At 38.5% G+C, this 22,348-nt stretch overlaps 1 protein-coding gene across 2 annotated transcripts in view; it reads left to right on the top strand.

The window, feature by feature from the left end:
• The first annotated feature begins 644 nt into the window (after positions 1 to 644).
• The window catches only part of sh3gl3a (SH3-domain GRB2-like 3a), a 54,517-nt gene continuing 32,813 nt past the window's right edge, over positions 645 to 22,348 (top strand). For both annotated transcript variants that reach the window (XM_084722463.1, XM_084722455.1), the window contains exon 1: positions 645 to 834. In XM_084722463.1, coding sequence (XP_084578589.1) covers positions 790 to 834 — 45 coding nt within the window. In that variant the 5' untranslated portion in view covers positions 645 to 789. The remainder of the gene's footprint in view (positions 835 to 22,348) is intronic.

Below are 22,348 nucleotides of genomic sequence, written 5' to 3'. Positions count from 1 at the left end.
ATCATATTTTAGGTACTGGAAGTGAACACTAGAGAACACCGTATCATGTTTCTTTCACCGTAGGAGCATTTGAGGGGGCACTTTTGCAGCATTTTGTCTGCTTTTGACTTTTTTCCCCCACATTTCCTCCTCTGTAAGGTCTCCTAGAAGGCACTGAATCATGATTTGTCCACTGGAAGGACACCACAGAGGGCACTTTATCATGTTTTATCTGCTATAGGGGGATCCAAAAGGGCACTTTTTTTTCCTAACACAGGACACCAAGGGGGGCAAACATCTGAGTCCACCAGTGATGCTTTGCATCATTATTTAGGCTTAAAACTCAACTCAAATGCAGTTGTCAGGCATTACAGCACACTTGATAGCATGGGCCAAATTTAAAAACTAAAATATGAAATCAGAAAAAGAAATAGGAACAAAATTTAATGCAAAAAGGATAATTATGTAGTCATAATGTCACTCACAACTAAAAACACTGTATTAAGAAGGATTAAAATTTTCTCCTTGTTGACAGTATCTGAGCAATAACATTTTATAAACAACTACTGTCATTATTCAGCGTTCAAGTGAGACTTTTATTTTTAAGACAATAAAATCATTTCCGGTTGTGTCGCTCTGTGCTGCCTGAACTTAACGCAGCTCAGGTCTTGCTGCAATCTTGAACGCTGGTGACTGATGGTTGCAGTGTTGTGGAGTCGCCTGGCTCTTTCTTTACCGTAGCTTTCTCCACTTGTATCCAGTGTTTCAGGGAACGTTTCCAAAGGAGGTGAAGCTACACGTCTGTCCAACATGTCTGTGGCCGGGCTGAAGAAACAGTTCCACAAAGCCAGTCAGGTAGGAGCCGCAGCCTGTTATCGCTTCTTCATAACAACAATTGTTTGGATGTGTGTTCGCAGAGAGCGGTGGAGGGTCAGCTGCAGGTGGAAAACACGAGAAGTAGCCTTTAACTTTAAATACTTACATGTAACTTCCATGGATTGTGCTGTCGATTCAGACAGTGTTCCGAGGTTTTGTAAGCTATTTGTGTAACGGTACTTGTCATCCAAATAAGTTCCTGTTGTACGGAAGATAACGTCATACCAAACTCCGCTGAAAAATCTCTAAATTCTAGCCTTTTTTGCATATAGGCGAACACACGGTCATCGTTTGACATAATTCAAGAGCTTTTACGCAACAGAAAAATCCAGTGGATGTTTCGGCAATGTTACTGATGAATAAATAATTTCCCTTTCAACATATTACCTAATAACATGTCAAATGTTAGCGTTAGATCTTGTTGTCCCCGAGCTTGTATCAGTGGGAGAAACTAGTAATATCAGAATGTGAGGAAAAATTTAAAGAAAAGTCAAAATAATAATTATTATTTTTTGTTTATTGAATATTAAACATGCCTTTATCTGCCAGGTGTCTTCATTTACACTTGTCCAGGGTCATAAGCAGACCGTATGGAGCTAGACCTTAAAAGAAAATAGATTCTATTTATTTAGGCGTAATGAGACTACTATAGTGTAATATTTTATGAAATATTTACACTGTCATTGTTATTTTTTATTAGTTATCAGTGTAAACAGACTTCTACGTGGATTTCCATAATAATAGATATTAAGTAAAAAATGCTGGTTCAAATCTGTAATTTGGCAGGGAAATATTATGAACTATAATCAGTTTTAACAACAGTATGCAGTTGCACCATTATTGTGACATCTTTCTGGTGGGAACAGCCGATTTGTGGTTTCAGACTACAAGTCCCAGAATTCCAGGGGCAGCAAAACAAACTTGCTGTCATTTTAATGACGAAGTCAGGCAATAATTGGCCCTTTTTCCATCATTCTGTGAACAACTGTGATCTGATATTCTGCTGAGTGTGTGAAGAGTGAGAGTGACAGGAGCTTCTTACCTGGCTGAGAGGTTACAGTCTGTCGCCTGCAGCTCTTCAGCTGACAGCTCACTGTGGCTGCTCTTTCTTGTTCCATTGCTCCCTGACATATTTTAAATGGATTTGCTGTCAGCAAATGCTGAAATGACTGAAATGAATGATAGTAAGGGCCAAGCTTACTGACAGACTCATTACATTCCTTGTGACTGAGTGATAGACATTTAATCAGCCCAATTCTCTGATGTTTAGAGATGTCTGAGGCTGCAGTTACAGCTGCAGGCCGTCTTGTCAGTGTGGCTGCTGTGGACTGATGTTAACGCTCTGACTTGAAAGTTTTGGGAATGTGGTGAGAAGTTAGTAAATCTGATTAAAAGTCATGACTGGCTAGTGTTACATATGCATGATGTTATAATGTCCAGAATAATGCAGTTGGGTGACATCTCCTCTGACATCCTGTACCCTGTTCTCCCTTAAATACCAATAATGTTCTAAAACCTGTACCGTAACTCGGTGTATTTTTCTATATTGGGGCATTTTAAGCTATCTGTCTAATGTCTTCACCCATCAAGGTTTTTGTAATACTTTTTTCCATAAATTTTGCCACAGACACACTCTTTGTAATAACTGTAATTCAACTAATGGTTATTTTCATCAACAATTCATCTGTCCATTACTTTCTTGATTAATCGATTAGTTGTTTAGTCCATAAAATGTTAGAAAATGGTGAAAAACATGGATCAGTCTCCCAAAGCCCTCATGACTCCTCAAATGTCTTGTAAACATTCAGTTAACTGTCAGAGAGGAGTAAAGAAACCAGAAAATATTCACATTTAAGAAGCTGAAATCAGAGAAACTTTGACTATTCTTTCTAAAAAAAGAAAATAACTCAAACCAATTGATCTATTATTGTTATTATTATTATTATTGTAATACTACAAATAGATGAATATCACAGTTCTTTAATCAGTGGCCATTCTGTGGGCCGGACAGGAAGCTTTGGCAGGTCAGATATGGCCCACAGGCCGCCACTTGAAAATCCCTGAGTCAACATCTAAGTTTTTCTCTTGGAATCCCAGTTTTACTACAGAATAGCAATAGATTCTATTAAGCTACTTTTTTTCTGTACAAATGTCACCTCATAGCCATTGTAGTGTCTGCCTCATTGAGGAATTCTCACACAAGAATCAAATGTAGTGGAGCCGTCCTCTGTAGATGAGCAACGAGCTTCAAACTTGTCACACCTGCAACACGCAAATTTAAAGGCAGGTAGAGTGACGGAGCCATCATGACCCAACAGGCCATCTTACAGTAACAAGTAAACACACAGAAGTTATGTGTATTGTTTAATCTGGGCAGCCATCCATTACTCTCACACACACACTTAAACGTTACTTATTAAATTCCATTCAATATTGCTCTCTTATTCTCACAGCCTCCTGCCACCAAAATACACCATGGTGGGCGGCTGTGAGTAACTGTGAAGCAGCTCTAACATTTAGATAACATGTCTTTGAAAACAAATGCTGCCTGGTGCCTCATCTGTTGGTCCAGCAGTGTTCCTCAAACATTCAGAACCTGGACTGGAAAGTTTTCCTCACAGCATTGTTGTCCATCTATTAAATGTCCCTGTAACATACAGAACCAGTAAAACGTTTGGACGTGCTACTCATTTTGGCCCCAGGTGGCCAAAAAATGGTTGTTTCAGGTTTAAAAATAACGAAACATTAAAAGACATCACTCTAGACTTTGAAAAACTGGGAAATACTTTTTTTTTTTTAGATTTTATGGAAGTTGCAGCTCTACATTAAACATGACAGTTAACTTTAGTCTTTGGTGTTATTTGATAAATGCTAATACATAAAACAGTTTGCAAAAGGGCAAGTTAAAAATTCCTTTCAGACGTGTATATTTCTGACCCACTTGTCAGACCGGGCAGTGAATAAAAACATTCATGTTGAACCCTGTCCGGCTAATAGATGATATGATATCGGATTGGTTCATAGATTCACATATTCATTAATACCTCATCACGCATTTTAGGCTGAGGCATTTTCTGATAGTGGTATCTGTGGTGGAACAACCCGACTCCAGATTCATGTTATAGCCAGTAGGTACATAAACATCAGACTATAGCGGCTGCAGGGTGGTGTAGTGAGCATGGACCAGGGTTCTACTGTCAGCGAGCACACGCCTACTGAAGTGTCTCTGAGTTCCTCTCAGAATGCTGAGATGTTGCGTTGTGTAGCAGACTGACCCTGACCCCTGACCCCATGTGGGGGCAGGAGGAGAGAAGAGTTCTATTATTCCTGCTGGATTCAAGCTGCAGAGCCAAGTGTTGCTGCATGTTGCTGCTCACTCACTGCGACCAGGACTGTGTTTTCTGTGTTGTCCAGCAGTTTATTGTCTTCCTATTGCAGAATAATGTGATAAAAGACCAACTCCTTACTGTGTATTACCGAGCATAGTTACCTTCAAGTGTCTCTGGTCAGCCTGTCTGTGTGAGAACAGCATTGTTTTCCTCAGAGCTGGATTCACTGAAATATAAAATTGCGCACTTTAAGTTTCTTCTCACCCTTTCAGATGAAACACACAGGCTCATTCATGTACAGGCCTGAACCTGTCCTATTGGCTACATAACACGATAATTAGTCACTTAAAGATTTCAGCTTTTTGTGTGACTGTACTGACACCAGGACATTAAGACAGGCCAAGACATGATAAAAGAGACTATTATCTGTTGTTTGAGGAATTGTTAAATAGCACTGTTAACCTGAGCGTTTATTTATTTGAAATATTTTGCTTGTTATTATGGTTTGGTTATTATGGTTATGCATTAACACTTTAGAATCTAGATATTGCTGCTACTATAATGTATGTATTTATTTTAAAGTCATGTTGCCTGTGAGACAATATTCAAATACAAATGTATGGGGACGTGAATGGACTTGGTGCGTCCTCTCATCTGGACTGTGATGGTTGGACAGTATGAGGACACTAGGTACTATCCTACTCGGGGTGTCCCGATACAACTTTTTCACTTCCGATACGATACCGATATTGCAGCCTTGAGTATTGGCTGATACCAATATCGATCCGATACGATATCAGCATGAATCATACATACTTTTATTACTTATTTTGTAGTGTGGAATGTTAGAAAAGGCTTGATCAAGTGATGTTACTCAAACAGAGAACAATAGTCAGCAACCAGAGTCACCTATGGATAGAAGTGCTGGAGCAGAAAATGGACTGCTTATCAGAGCGCTTATATCTGAGATTTTAGATGCAGTCCGATAAAATCTGATACTCGTTTTTTGGCTGATATCGGACCGATATCCGATATCAATATTGGATCAGGACACCCCTATATCCTACTATTCATTTTAACAATTTATCTTGACTTTTTAAAGCCTCATAATTCCTGCAGACATTTAAAAATAAAAGCCTGCTGAGAAATGGAGGAATTATGTACTTTGAGCTGCTGCGAGCAGCTGTGCAGGAAGTGTTGCGTTTTATTGGCAGAAAGACAGCGAGTGGTAAACTGGAAAGTAGAAGTGACTGGAAATAATAAACAAATTAAAAAACATGAAAGAGAAGCATGAAGATGACAAAACAACAACTAGAGTATGATGAAATGACTGTTACTGTAGTATGGAAACATGGTGGCTTCTTACTAAAATATATAGTACTAAAATATGTAATATCCCCAGGCATGTAGTGCTGTTTATCCATCTAGATAGTTTTGGTGTGAGTTGCAGAGGTTTGGAGGTATCAGCTGTAGAGATGTCTGACTTCTCTCCAATATAATAGAACTAAAAGATACTCAGCTTGTGGTGCTCAAAGCACCAAAAAAAAAAATCTTGTTGTGAGCAGTTTCATGTTGGAGCTTTTTTCTTTCTAGTAGAATCAGAATGAGAAATACTTTATTGATCCCTAGGGGAAAAATTGTTTGCATTACAGATGCTCCCATTCAAGAATATAAAAAGAAATAGCATAGAGCAATGAGAAGAAAATATACAAAAAGGTGTGAAAAAATATATACAGTCTACTACAGACCCGGGCAAAAGGTTTCTTGTGGCTGCAAGGTCATCATGGAAATACCAAAAAATAAAATCTAGCAAAAACAGTCAGTAGCATTTTTCTTACCATGAAATCAGACCTGAAATCAGACATGAAATCAAATTATCAGACCTTTATTTTGAAAGGGGGCAGTGTTGTGTTCATTGGTAATGATAATGAACTGTATCTTTTATATTAAACTGTAAGTTAATTCACTCAGTGCTGTACATCCATGTTGTTCTTCTTCTACTTTTGCTGTTACTATCATTACAGCCTCTATGCAGCCTGCATGGTACACTGTAAAACATCAGGTTTTGGACATTGCCTACAAAATACTAGTGCACAATTTATCACATGGCAATTCAGAAAGGATGACCAACAGAAGTGTATAGAACACTTCTGACCATTTCATTATTAGAGATTGTGGCCCCGGCAGTCTGATCAGTTTCTCATGTGGCCCCACATGAAAAATAATAACCGACCTCTGCTCTTCTACGATATACACAGAGCCAAAATGTCAATAATAGATAATAGAGCAAAATTGTAAGAGTATGCAAAGCTATCTGCCTTATTTTCCCAAGGCGGTCATATATTATATAGGTATAGAGCAGCAATATATGTGTGTGTGTGTGTGTGTGTGTGTGTGTGTGTGTGTGTGTGTCTGTGTAAGAATTATGTACACTGTGCATCATGATACAAAAAGTATAGATTTCTATATTGGTGTAAGTAGAAATGCTATATGCTTTGCAGACAGTAGAGTTATTGCACAAGTTGAATTATTGCACAGAGTAATTGCACTCTTCAGTTATTGCACAGGATGAGTCTCTCACTGAAAGTACTTTTGTGCCTGACCATCACATCATGGAGTGGATGTAAGACAATGTCCAGCTTGGACAGCATCCTCCTCTCTGACATCGGCATCAGAGAGTCAGACTTCACCCCCACAACGTAACTGACCTTGCGGATCAGTTTGTTGAGTCTGCTGGCGACTGCTACCCTCAGCCTGCTGCCCCGGCACACAACAGCTTAGAGGAGACTCAGAAAGACTAAGAAAAAAAAGTCAAAAGTCGAAGAAAATAGTTCCTGTGGATTCTAAAGTAGTTCAGGTAAATTGTACTGCATTAAGAAAGTAGTTCCGACATGAAACTGCTCACAACAAGGTGTCTGGATTGCCTTGAGTAATCAGGTCATGATTTTTGGAAAGAGACACTGATTTTGAATTTTACTTTTTTGGTGCTTTGAGCACCACAAGCTGAGTGCCTTTTAGTAGGCAGACATCTCTACAGCTGATAACTCCAACTTCTGCAACTCACACCACAAAAATCTAGATGGATGAACAGCACTACAAGCCAGGGAAGAAACGTGTTTTAGATTTTGGGGTGAACTATCCTTTAATTAGAACTGCAGTCTTTCTTGAAAGTCCTCCAAAGCCTACGTCATCCCATTCCTTCCCCCGCCTCAGGTTATAACTGTCACAATGCCTCGTGTGTCATTGAAATTCCCATACCGAATACCATCAGTTATCTAACTAGATAGAATGCTGACGCTGGTGCTGACCTTAGACCAGCATCTGTCTGAATCATAGATCGGGCCACATGTTACAGTCGTGTCCCCTCACAGTGGGAGGTGAAGCCTCACGTTGGGCGTCTGCAGGGGAACATGAATGTCAGTATTTATCTGATTAGTTGTGAAGTTATTCCCGTGTATGCAAGCTAAATGTCAACCTGTTACTTCCTGTTTGTGTGTGTGTCTGTGTGGTGTGTGATCCCTGTCACAGTTTGATCAGAGTAACTAGACATGCAGTTTCTCTTTCACAGCCTGTTTGAGATAACATGTAAGTCAGGCGTCCAACAGGGATGTTATCCACTCTCGCTTCTTTTTATTCTATTCACACATGAAAAAAATGTCATTTCTTTTGTGGGCGTTGATGTCATATGTAAATATACTGTCTACAGTACCTGTTTTTTCCTTCATTTGATCTAGCTGTTTTTCTCTGAGTCATACAGTGATAAGCAGCAGAAGCCGAAGCTGTAAAACTTCTCAGAGTTTTACTCTGACGTTTTACTCAACATCACCTGCTGCGGTTTCCTGCTACTGGAAACCCAGTGAGAAAATCTCTGAAGACAACAACAGCCAGACTGAATCAATCAGGCTTATCAGCCCTTTTAACAAGCAGACAAAAGATCAGTTTTTAGAACCAGACGTACGTCAGAAATATTGTTTGGTATTTCACCTGCTTCCTGCTGTGGAAATGTAACAGCGAGCGGCGCTGAGAGCAGATGTATAGTATAAATCTCTGTCGACCAGCAAGAGATAACCAGGAAGAGACACTTCCTGTTTATTCTCCATATCACTATTTTTTCCACTATAACTGGAAAGGCGTGAGTGGAAAGCAGTGGAATCTAATCTCTGGTTGTTCTAGATAAATCATCATGTACATAGTGTCAGGATAGATTTCAGAATGTTACAGATGTGCATCATCCATCACCCTCAGTCAGTGGTTATCAAATGGTTGCAGAAGTATTGATACTTAAATGCTTTACAGTTATCTTCATTATCAATTAATCTGTAAATTATTTTATAGATTCATCAGTTAGTTATTTGGTCTTTAAAATATCAGAAAATGGTGAAATATGTTGATTAGTGTAAGGGAGTAAATAAACCAGAAAATATTCACATTTGAGAAACAGAAATAAGAGAATTTGAACTTTTTCGGTGTTAAAAAAGTACTCAAACCTATTGATCAATTATCAAAATAGTTAGTGACTAATTTGATAATCAGTTACTCATTGCAGCTCTGGTTTAAAACAATACAGTACTAACATTTGATAGTATCGAATGTACCAAAGACATACAAAAGATTTCATTGCTCATTCAAGATTTCAGTTCTGTCCTTGAGTATTCAGTGACTTTTCTTTTTGTCGTGGTATCAAAAGGGGTATCAAGTATTGTAACTGTTTTATTGCTAGTTTTGTATCAAAGCTTAAAATTCAATTCATGGCACACAGGTGTATCATGGGATTTTGTGACTGACAACCATATATGATTATTGCAATACACAACTATAAAAAAAGTTATGTTGTTTTTTTTATTTATTACATCAGTACTTTGCATGCACTCATTTCTCTTCACAGAGGTAAACTCTTTAGTCTAAAAAAGCACCCTCAGGAAATTGTGAAAATCAATTGATATTGTTTCCCAAAGTCCAAGATGGCAGCTTCAAATGTCTTGTTTTGTCCACAACTCAAAGATATTCAGTTTACTGTCAGAGAGGAGTAGAGAAACCAGAAAATATTCACATATAAGAAGCTGAAAACAGAGAATAGTTTGAATTAAAAATTAGTTTAAATAATCGATTAACCAATTAATTATTGCAGCTCTGCAGTCATTAATGATTGACTGAACAGAAAACTGCTTCTGCACTGTTTACTGAAACCTCCAGTTAAAAAAAGTTATTTTTTGGATTCATCAATAAATGTTAAATACTATGCCCATCACAGTTTACCAGAAAAAAACAATGGCATTTTCAGATGTCTTGATTTGTCCAGACAACTGTCCTACACCAAAAATATTTAGTTAACAGTGACAGAAAACCAGCGAGTGAAATCAAAGAATATTTGGCAGTTCTGTCTGATAAGACTTTGCACAGTAACAATACTGACCTGCTTACTAATATGACAAATGATGAAGAAAGATGAACAGCTGTCTTAGAAAATATCTGGATTATGATTAAAAGTTAAAGGTACAAGGCTACATGGATAAAACATAACGAAATAGATGCAAGTTAATTGAAAGACCCATGGACCATTCTGTTAAAAATTCTGTTGTATGTACTGATGACAAAAAACTGAAGCTGAGGGGCATGACGAGGCTGCGTCAGTGTCTGACAGGGTGGGATGAGAGTGTGAGATGCAATTAAAATAGCAAAGTTAAAAGAATAGATTAAAAAAAGCAGATGCAACACCTTGTGTTATACTGTAAATTGACTAATTGTTAGATTCAAGATATGAACAGTCATCCTGAATAATTGAGGCTAATGAACAGTCACATGAATTGAGTGACTATGAGGTGTTAGGACATTAGTTTGTGGTGTGTGGTGATGTGACACTGGTGACTCATAAAGAAGACAGATAGCAGCTGAGGGCTCAGTCTGTCCTGCCTCTATATTTATGACCTGACAATAGAACTGTTGTTGTTTCTGATCTGCTGCTCAGTTTACTGTGCAAAGTCCACAGTACAGGTGGAACACTGTCACCACAGTTGTATGACTATTAATACTCCCGATCTGTCATGTACACAACTGAGAGGCAGTGTCGTAAAAACCCACAATTACACAATTTCTCCACTGTGATTAACTTCATCTGAATGGGACACACCTGTAAACCTGGGAAAATGGATCCACTATAGTGACTTCATCATGCAATATTTCACAACAACTACAGTTTGACTTCTTCTGTGTCTACAGCTTCTGACAGATCTGTGAAAGTACTGAAACTTACATTATCAAAAGGAGAGGCCTTGGATGTATGAGTTTACTTAAATATTTTGTGTTCTAAGTTAAAGTTGAAGGTCTTGAAAGATTCAGAGATGGCTGGTGTTGTGGTATCATGCTTCAATAAGTGTTTCTTTCATTCTGTAGCTGATTTCAGCGATGTGTTGGCTTTTTTTTTTTTTTTTTAGATTACTCATGGGTCTTTCTAGCCTTTAATCGAAAGGGCGGTTTGACATAGACAGGAAATGGGGGAGAAAGTGGCACACTGAAACCCTGAATAGGTCAGCAATACTCAAAAAAAAAAAAATTGAGGCCAACACAAAAGAAAGAAAGTTCTACTCGCAATCAGCATTTTAAAATTAATATAACCCCTAAACAAAAGTTGAGTTTTCACTACTAACTACAAATAATTAATTAGAGCATTTGGTTTTACAGTGCAGACAGACATGTAGCAAAGGGCTGTAGGCTGGAATCGAACCTACCACAGCTGCTGAGTAATCACTCTGTGTACATGGAGAAGTTGCTCTGAAACACTGTATGAATGACAGAGATAAAGGAGGATAGATGGGAAATCAAGGACTTGAGGATGTTACATCTCATTAACAACATTTAGCAACTGCAGTTAAAACCTCCATGAAGATGAGCTGTGTGAAGCAGGGGGATCTACTTCCATGAGGAAATAGAGGGAACCATGTAGAGATGACTACTGTACTGTAGTTTGGTGAAAGGATGCAAAAGCATGTGGTCTATGCTGAGTGAAGACATTTCCCCCCATGTGGACACAGAGGACAGTGAGTGCAGCAGTGGTCTTACATGCTCACAGCAGCTCAGAGCTGTTTGTAAGGTCTGTATCTGTTCACATAGTGCTGCTTGTAGTGAAGAAGTAATGTGTGGTTACAGCCTCATGTTAGAGGATCTTTATCAGAGCCAGAGAGGTTTATATATTGTATCAAAAATATATATAAATATCACTGGTATTGGATCAGAAATACCACTGATGAAGACAATGAAACCTTTTCTGCTTTCATGCCAAATCCTGCATAAAGTGAGTGTGATTTTTCAGTAAGTTACAAAAGCTGTCAGATGCAGCCGCCCTGGATTCTGTTGTTGTGGAGGAGCGGCAAGTTACAAACTAAACTCACTATCAATGGAACAATTCAGGGCTCAACAATAACACTTGCCCAAGGTAAAGTAAAATGCCACATTGGGCAAGTAAATCTGGCAACTCATTTGCTCTGGACAAACGGTAAAAAAGAACTGTCAAACTACGTAGATAAAAAATCAGTAGTAAAAGTGATTTATCTTTTCATGAACATGCCAGAAAATGCTGTGTTCAGACTCTAAAATATGTAGATATGGAGCTTTTCTTCGTTATCATATTAAACTGAATATCTGAGTTTCAGACAGTTTAAGACATCAACTTGGACTTTGAAAACTGGGATGGACATTTTTTCTATTTTCTGACATCATCCCTGAATTAAACATGACAAGTAACTTTAGTCTTTGTTGTTGCTTGATAACTGCTAATTAGGGATGATAACATTTAATTGATGATCGCATAAGAATCTGATCAAGTGAGATTAATTAAAATCAATCTACTAATAAAGATCTGAAGTAGATTATTTTTATGAGCATGCTCCACATTATCTGATATTCAAGTATTTGTATTTAATGTGTCTTTATATGCTTCATAGACTATAATGTTGTCATGCAATATGTAATATTTTGTGTGGAAAAAAGCTTTGATGGAGGAAAAAAACGTTTAGTATAGTTTGGTATGAGAACAAATTTGCATTGTTTTTTTTTTTTAATAATGATTAATAAATTAATTGATCATTAATGTTACCAGTGATCAATTAAGGAAAGTGTTTACAATTTGCAACACTACTGCTAATAAATAATACAGTTTGTACAGGGGCAAGTAAAAATTGAATTTGGGAAAATAGATTTCTGTAAAACAAAAACATGAACATTGAACCCTTCAGTCTGGGTTCAAATGTCTCAGGCTGAGCTGCTGTATGTCTTCAGCTCAGGTCAGAGTACACGACTCGTGTGCTGTCATGTGCACAAGCGCCTGCAACATCAATTAGCCTATCTCTCCTCTGCAGTACTGACATGTTATCACAATAACCTATGTACGCCTGCAGCCTGCAACAGAAACAAAATGCCACCAGATAGAGATCCAGCTGACACCTCTGTGAAAAGAAGCCATCCATCTTTAATGACGGAGTGATTCAGGGACGGAGCTGCAGTCGCCTGGTGGTCTGGCACACAGCCTTTCAGCTCATTAACATTTCAGCAGCTCATCATCATCATCGTCGTGTGCTGCTTCACTGTGATGTGCATCAGCCAGTTTATGTTGGTTGTATAATGAGAGCCTTCTAGCTGATACCTGAGACAGAGGCAGGGTGTCCTGGCAGTGGATTTTCCAAAGAGTGAAATATGATGTCAGTAGATTCTCTTTTCCATTGAGAAAAGACCCGGTTTCTATGGTGGAGTCAAGATGGGGTACTGTTTTTCTAGTGGTTTCTAGGGCTGCATTGCAATGATTATTTTCAACATTGATTAATCGATTTTCTAGATTTATTGATAAACTCAATCATTGTTTCCCAAAGTCCAAGATGATGTCCTCAGATGTCTTGATTTGTCCACAATCTAAAGATATTCAGTGTCCTGTCTGAGAGGAGTAAAATATTCACATTTAAGAAGCTGAAATCAGAGAATTTGGATTTTATAAATTAAAAAATAACTCAAATGATTCATCAGTGAGTTAATCCTCTCATAATCTTGTCAACTAAAAAATAGGCCCAACCTCGTATGTCCATGTGCTCCGCCTGTTATTTTTTCATGTCTTTCCTGTAACAGTTATTTTTATTATAGACTATAGATCAAAGATTTTCTATATTAATGACTGATCACGTTGTTTAGTCTATAAAGTGTTAAAAAGTGGTGAAAAATATCGATCAATCAACCAAATCCAACATGACACCTGCAAATGTCTTGTTTTGTCCAGCCTCTGTCTCCTAGACATAAATGAGCTCAATTTAAGAACAATATGAGACTTTGACCATTTTCTCTTACTTCTTAAATTCAGCTTGAATTTCAGCCCGAGACCAATTTGAGCCAAATGAAGATCTTGAAATATTCTTTATTTTTGTCTCACTGCACTGATCTGAAATAATCAGCTTGTAAGATAACATCTAAAGATCTAAAAGAAAACTCTGTGGTCTTAAATGAGATCTTAAATTTGTCTCAGTGGTCAAATTAAAGTCTTGTTGCTCCATACAGTTGAAAAGGAGAAACCTCTGTGTGCTCAGCAAAAGATCTCCTGCTTTTCTTTGGTTTCTCTTCTTTTTCTCCTAAGGGGGTGCTGTGAGGAACAGTTCTTCTCTGGATATTTAGTTTACTGTCAGAGAAGAGTGAAGAAAGCAGAAAATATTCACATGTAAGAAGCTGAAATCATAGATTTTGAATATTTTTTAAATTAAAGAATTGCTCAAAGTGATCAATCATTGGCAATTGGATAATAATCGATTCACTGATTAACAGTTGCAGCCCTAGTGGTTTCATGTTTTAATTTTTTTTAGGAGAAAAGCCAAGAGCTATGTGAAGTTTTATTGAAGAATATTAAGAATAAGGACTTTAAATTTGTGCAGCACATCATATTTCAGGAAGTCTATGGTGAACTACGCAAAAGTATGTCATAGTGTTTGGTGGAAATCCTACTAATTATGCACCATAGCATGTTGCACATGGGCCAAACGTGCAATTTGGCCACAGTAAATGGTAGCTGATGATGTTTTAGTCACACTTAAAAAGCATTTGTGGGAAACTGTCACCGAAAATTGGGACTTAAAAATCATTTGTTAACCTAAAATGAGAATGCAGCTGGCCTAAAATACAGATTGTGGCAGACTCTGAACAATAGAGCAGAGAGGCAGGGGATAATGGAGGAGAGAATCAGTGGGAGAAGGTGGGCACAATCTTCCAAAAACAGACATTCTTGTTTCTGGTTCAGAGCTCCTGATAGAAAGGTAGAAATTCAGGGTAAATGAGGATTACAGGAATGGGATGGGTTCCAATAACCGTTTCCATTGTGGATCCTCTTCCAAGTTAGTGAAAAACCTCAATCTGTTCAGCTTGAACTAATCTCTTAGTATTTTAGTTTGTAGCTCCTTCTTTTATTAGCAAAAACCAAACATTGAGGTAATAGACCGTTTCCATCTGCTACTGCCTCTTTCACTGGTTGGCAGGTTTGATCAGCTTTAGCTAATTAACTGTGATTCCATAAGTAACAAAGCAACAAATTCAAGAACTCAATAAAACTTTTGGCAATTCAGCAGTGCTTTTTAGCAGCTTTATAGAGAAACAGTCTAGAAGAGGGTGTCATGTACTTTCAGATGTCAGAATCTTTTAGTTAAACTTTTGAACATTTCAATCTATCATGCACATCAACTTAAAAACTCTGAATTAGGATCTCTTGGATTCTGAGAAAGTACCTCATCCTCTCAGACTGTGAAGCTAATGTTAGCATTGCAGCTAAACTGGTTACTGTCAACAGTATAATTTAGTAGTTGTTAGTCTAAATTAACTCTGACATTGTCATAAGCCACTTACAAGTAATTTTTGCTTGCCAGAAAACTATTGGTGATGTGATGTTTAGGCTTCTGGTTAAGGACCAGTGTGTAGAACTGAATGTTATCTATCAGTGAGGTTGTAGATTGCAGCCAACTGAATACCACTCACCTCATTGTCCCTTTACAAGTGTGCAGAAGAACCTACGATGGCCGGGAAACTAAAAAAAAATGCGAAAGGTTGTTAAGCGTATTCACCAAAGGATCAAATACAATAATGAAAGAAATAACAGTGTGTATGACATCGTCAAGGATAACACAATGAAGTCCAAGACTTATTTCCATCATGGTCCCTGATGTTCTGTCAAACTGTCCTCACCACAACAAGATGGAGCCAGCCATACAACATAAACCCATTATATGAACTGTTAATTTTGTCAACAAAAATTTGAGGACTACTTGTTCACATCCTTTTATTTCATGACTAAATTGTGATGAGGACTTAAATGAAAAAAAAATTTGAAAACACAAATTACAACGACATCTGTTCATTCTGCCCCGACTAATAAAGTCAAGATGAAATAGTTGGCTCCATTTGGGCGGACAGCCTAATTAGATTACAGTAATCAGCATCTCAAAGCACTAATAAATCTGGCAAAGTGCCTCATCTTCACCAGCGGCCTGTCAGGTGGAAAGAAAACAAAAGGAGGAGGAGAGATGTCTGAAAGTGTCTGTGGACATTTTTCTCTTGCTTTCAAACCGAAAGAAAGACTGATGTGTTGTTCCCATTTATTCTGGAGCACCACGTGGATTAAAGATGTGTGCAAAAGACACCTGAAAACACACTGTCCCACAGTGTCTGTCAAGGTAAATATCAGTTGGCTGTTTCCATAACATGTATGTTAAGTTCCTTTTAGAACTAGAAGATACTATCAAATTTAGCAGAGCGGTGCGCTTTCTAAGTTGTAACAGTTTGCTAGTTCAAAATCCACACTATACAATTTATGAAAGAACTTTTTTTAGGGTAAAGAATAAACAGTTTTGAAAGTGAACAATTTAAAATTATGACAAAGATGAAAACAGTGTTCCACTGACTAAATCCTGAAACAAAACTAAAACAAAACAAAGGTCTAAAATGTGACTTAAACCAGACCTGGGCGATACAGCTGGAAAACCTAGCACAATAGTGAAGTTTCATATCGATCGATATCAATGATTATTGATCATGTAGGTTGTGTCTGACTACACTGAGAAGTTTATGTTTATACTGTATAATGTGCAGCTCAGTGCAAAGAGTAAAGGATCAATAAAGTTTTTATCTTATTTAAAAATATCAATATCATTTAATATGCTATTACAGATATTTTACACCCTCAAGTGTCAATGTCGGTATCGTCTTCATCTACTATCAGTCAGGCTGCAGTAATATATTAATCAGTCCCTCTAGGAAGTTGTGATGTTGCAACTCTTCACACAAATTTAACCAATCCCTGTGAATTCTGCACAACTTTTCCTCAAATTTGACATCGCACATGTATGTCTCAATGAACCCAGTAAAGTTTTGATTTATTATTAACTAGTTCATTGCATTTTTTTTTTACGATTATTTTTTGGGCTTTCTGCCTTTATTGTGATAGTACAGCTGAAGATATGACAGGAAAGGGGGTAGAGAGAGAGGGAATGATGAGCAGCAAACAGACTGCAGGTGGGAATCAAACCAGCAGCCACTGCAGAGGACCCACAGCCTCAATACATGGTGCACACGCTCTACCAGCTGAGCTATAGGGGCGCCAGTTTTTGCATATTTATTTATTTACTGTTTTGTCACAAGTGCTGAAAAGAACAGAAGGTTTGTCATTGTTATTGACAATTATGCGCACTTCTTCATCTACAGATAAAGCATATTTTGTCAGAGTGTGGCAAGTTGCCTTTGATTGTAATGAATTATATGTATATATATATATATATATATGTATAAAAGAAAAATTTCAACTTTCTTTTGCAACTTTAACTTGCTCCTGCAATTTCATTGCAAAAAAGCTTAAAAACATTGCAACATGCATTGCAGTTTATTTTGAAAAAGCTGCCATTTAATCAGGCATTTTAGGTTGCAACAATCCCAAAACAAGCCAGTGAAATGCTGAAGGGACTGACAAATGGTGTAGAAGCTACCATTCCTCTTTTAACAGTGTCAGGTTTTCTAGTTGAACTCTCTGGATTAACAGCAGTGAAACTAGGCAGGAAGAATATGAATATGAGATATGAGCGGCAAGTTTACCAGCTGTCATTATGATTTCATGTTCCACTCACACCATGTGGCCTGACTGAAGGAATAATAATTACATTAGATCTGGCCAGGGCTCGTCAGCTAATGACACGACTGATAGTAACGGACAAGTGTGTCCCTGCTCTGGACAGGCCTCTAATGAGGCAATTACCTGGACTGGCAGGTTTAACCCAGGCATGACGAAGGAGGATTAATCCAATAATGTCATGCCGTCCTGTCTGATGAGGTTTTGTTCTTTGAGGAGTGATTATTTGATTTTCGTGTAAATCTTCTGATTGTTTTCAGTCTACAACCTTGTTAAGTCACAGTTAATCAGGAGATGATTCTGCTGCACTAACTGACACAGCGGCTTGGATTGGCTGAAACTGAGTGCTGGTGTGTGGTTTTGTAGACTTGAGTTAGATACATCTGTGTGACTGGCTTAAAGGGAAACTTTAACAATACGGTGTCTGCCAGACTGCCTGCTGCCTCTTCCTTCCTGCACATACTGAAACCTGAACACCCACGGCTCAGCAGCACGAGTACCCCCCTACACACACACACACACACACACACACACACACACACACACACACACACACACACACACACACACACACATCCCCGCTACGCAGCACGCACACTCTCTCTCTGACAGTGTTGTTGTGTAGATAAGCTTGTGTGTGTGTACTGTAAATGCTGAATGAAAGGCTCTTTTCATAGTGTTATCTAGCCAAGGACATCTCAAGCTTTTCAACTTACACATTTGTTAGACGTGCACACTGAGGCAGCACTCATACTGTTCCAACAACACATACGGGAGGGAAAAGTTTTGCTTTTGTTTGTGTAGTATTGAGTTGTATAACTGTATACTAGCCATTATTGAGAATAGAGACGAAACATATCCTAACAAAACAAGACTTACAAGATCACTAACACCAACACTTTAATTCCATTTTTTTTTGGTGTAAATGTACTTTTTAAGGGTTATGAAATGAAATGAAATATATGTAATTTATAAAATGTTTTGGTTTGTTTTCATTTTTGAATTTCTAAACTTGCTCCATGGCAGAAAACAGCCTTGTCCCAGACAGGAATTCACAACTGCAAACTATTAAAAAATGAGTTAAAAACCTTTCAAATCTAAACCTAATGGCTTACTAACTAACTTTATAATGAAAATGTGAAGATTTCTGTCAACTCTGTCAGACTTTTACAAAAACATGATTTAATCAGGCATAAACAGGTTAGCTATACCCTGTCTCACTTGCTGTTTTGAAAAAGTGTGAATGCTGCTCAAGCACTGGTAATCTTTCTATTTTTAGACAAATTCATTCAATAATGTTTCTGTCAGATGTGTCTCAACCATAACATGTCAACTCTGTAGTCCTTCTAAATCAAAGCTAAATAAGAATTATGGTTTAAAAATGTGTATTTTGATTAACATTAAGAGAACTCTGAGACACTTTTAAAAATAAAATGGCTGCTCACTACGACTATGATGTGAAATGAAAAAAAAACAAAAACGTTTTGTCAACTCTGTTAGGGTCAACTCTACATTTAATGAAAAATGTCATCACTCAGAGGTTGGCCTGTTGCAAGGTCTCATAGGTCCAGAATATTTGAAGAGTAAAAATCAAAACCACCTCAAAATACATCTTCAACCTTCTCATGTTAGTGTAAAAAATAGATTATAGTAACAAACTAAACAGTTCATTATAGGTGGAGAAAGCATACAGTCCTACCATGGACCCTGATTGGTTCCTGATCTGTACTTTGACAACACTGTGCTGGTGTTATTGAGCTGGGTGTACAATCAGCTGTCTGCCTTTCACTGACCCTATCAAATCAATGAAGAGCAGCTATCTTTAGTGAGGGTTTGTTGTCATCAGATAGACACACACAGTGAGAACATATGTAACAGAAGACTTTGTATTTACGTAAAGGAAATGGAATTTATAGCAGCTTGTGTAATCTTAGTTTATTCAAGGCGATGTCTCCACTACTCCTGGAGGAAATGATCGGTAAAGCTCCAGCAGTCTATGTTTAGCCTGCTATGAAAGGTGTTGCTGCCAGAGACGAACTCAGATAGACTTATCATACAAAACTGTGGCTCTTCTGAGCTTTGTAGTCGCATTGTTTGTCCTGAACATTAACTGTGTGGTTCAGTCCCACCACTTATCAGCCCAGTTTCCTGTTCATGTTTGTGGCCAAGCATTGTTTGAAACCACAGAAGTTTATTTTCCATTGTAGTGGAAATTTGATCTTCTGGTTGAATGTTGAATTGATGCACAGGACATAGAGAATACTTAGGTTACATTTGATGACATATCATATCCATAAAAGTATTTTACTACTAAACCATTGACAAGTGAGGTCAATAGTATTGATTTATTGGTCATCTCATTGAAATGGCACCTGTCAAGGGGTGGGATATATTGGGCAGCAAGTGAACAGTCAGTCAGATACCAGTCGCCATTGTTAAGATTGGGTAAACTTTTTTAACTCAACATTTAATTATAAATAAATGAATAAATAATAAATAAATAAATAAATAATAGCATTATATCATCTTGCTTACACTATCCATATATTGTATTTCAGTGTTTCCTCTAGGATTTTTTTCAGCAGTGGGGGCAGGCGTTCCGTTTCTCTTCTTAGAGAAATATTTCAATAAACTCATCTGAAAAATGCAGTCAGTTGTTACATAATGGCGTGTAGATATTAACGTTAGCCTAATACTATCAGTTAGTTTACTCACGTTAGCGACACTGAGTTGGCACCGGGCCAAATTAACTTAAACTACGGATAAGTTACGTAACGTTAGCTGGTCATCAACATATTGTGAACGTCTGTTTAACTTGTAAAATCTATGTCGAGTTATCTCAAGCTAATAACTTACGTCTACCTCTTCTTCGGCCGGTAATTCGCTGCTTTATTGTTTATTTGTAATTCGGGAATTCGCTCCTCTGACTCTGCCCTGTCGCCTAGGTGCTTGACGTGCTTGATGACCGCGCTCCCCAAACAACGCTAGCATCATGCAAATGAGCACGCGCAAGTATATTTCCATACTGAGCAAGATAGTTATCTGCAGTTTACCTTAGTGCTCGCAAGTACCCGACAGGAGTCTGTTTTGAAGGTGGAGAGATGCGGCGGTGGTGTATTTGCGTCAACAATAATAATAAAAAAAAAAAGAAATTTGAAGGAGTGGCGGCTAGGATTTAGGAGTGGCAGGCCGCCACTACTAAATGAATGTAGAGGAAACACTGGTATTTCAAACCCTGTATCGTGATGCGTATCGTATCACCAGATTCTTGCCAGTACACAGACCTAGTAAGGATCTGAGTGACTTTGAAGAGGCCAAACTGTGATGGTTAGATGACTGGGTCAGAGCATTTTCTTCCAGGTCTTGTGGGGTGTTCCCAGTGGCTAGCACCTACCAAAAGTGGTCCAAAAGAGGACAACTGGTGAACTGGCGATAGGGTCAAGGGTTCCTGAGGCTGATTGATGCATGTGTGCAGTGAAGGTTAGCCTGTCTGATCTGACTCCATAGAGGAACTACTGTAGCACAAACTTCTGAAAAAGCTTGGTGCGTATGGGGCTGTGGAGCCACAGACCAGTCACAACGGACCATGCTGACCCCTGTCCACCACAGACACATCCTCCTGTGAGTGTCAGAACTAGACCATGGAGCAATAGAAGAAAGTGGCCTGGTCTTTGGCCTATACCTATGGGAAGAAGGCAAGCTGGCAGGGGCAGTGTGATATTCTAGGAGACCTTTTGGTGCAGAATCTTGGTTTCTGGTAGTCATGTGGATCTTACTTTGACACATATCACCTACCTATTGTTGTAGACCAAGTACACCCATTCATTACAACAGTGTTCCTTGATGGCAATGGCCTTTTTTACTGGGATAATGGCCAGGCCGCTAGGGTTGGGCGACTGGACGAATATATATGTCGTCCGTCGATGATGGGCTGAATGCATCGCTGATTATTTTGTTAATGTAATGGTCTGCAGGGTGACAGGCGCTGCTTCACAACGCACTCTCATCCAATAGTGAATCTGCCGTTTGCACACATCTCCCAGGTGAGACTGAGGGAATGGGAGGGGAGAAGATATCACCCATTGCCGATGGATGGGCTGATGATACTTGGTTGGAAAATTTTAACATATCGCCCAACCCTTCACTGCAAAACCTGTTCAGGAATCGTTAGCCATTATTGACAAAAACTTCAAGGTGTTGACTTGACCTCAGATCCCCAGATCGAGCATCTGTGGGATGTGCTGGAACAACAAGGCTGACCCACGGAGGCCCTACCTCACAACTTACGGGACCTAAAGTATCTGCTCCTAATGTCTTGGTGTCAGATACCACAGGGCACCTTCAGAGGTCTAGTTCAATCTGTGCCTCGACAGGTCAGAGCTGTTTAGGTGGCACAAGTGAGGAGAGAATTTTAGTCAAACTACAAACTTATGCGGACCTATTGTAATACAGTTTTTTCAAAATATTGTTCAGCTTATTTGTGCTTATCACAGCTTGAAATAATTGGGTGGCTCTAGTTTCCATCTCATTCCACCCACCACTGAACAAACAGACTCTTGTTCAAAACAGCAGGAAGGTCAGAGCTCAATACAATAGTAACTTGTAAAAAATGTCTCTCAATATTTTTATGCTTTGGAGAGCTGTTGGCGGCAAGGTCTGGCTCTGTCAAAAAAAACAAGGCAAAGGTGTGTATGGTTTTAAATTCTCCGACACAAGCCTCTGTCTGGCTGCATTAGTTAGTTCTGTTTTTCCCCACCACTTTGCCTCTGCAGTACAGCTCCTTTGGGAGACACAGTGAAACAATATGGTTCTGCTAACACACAAGAAACCCACAACAACAGAATTCCTGTGTACGTGTGATTCACCTCCTCGAGAGTCCACATTGTTTTGAAGGGAAACTGCTGTTTGCTTCAGCGGGCCTTGTGGTTTGACTTCATGTCACTTTCCCTCCTATCAGCAGTGTATCTGAGCTGAGGAGAAAGTGTGACCTGTGTCAGACTGACGATGAGTCACAGAGCAGCATCGCACTCGTTTT

The sequence above is a fragment of the Lutjanus erythropterus genome, chromosome 1, assembly GCF_056507025.1.
Source record: "Lutjanus erythropterus isolate fLutEry1 chromosome 1, fLutEry1.hap2, whole genome shotgun sequence".
In the NCBI taxonomy this organism is placed as follows: domain Eukaryota; kingdom Metazoa; phylum Chordata; class Actinopteri; order Lutjaniformes; family Lutjanidae; genus Lutjanus; species Lutjanus erythropterus.
This window is presented reverse-complemented; position numbering and strand designations above follow the sequence as displayed.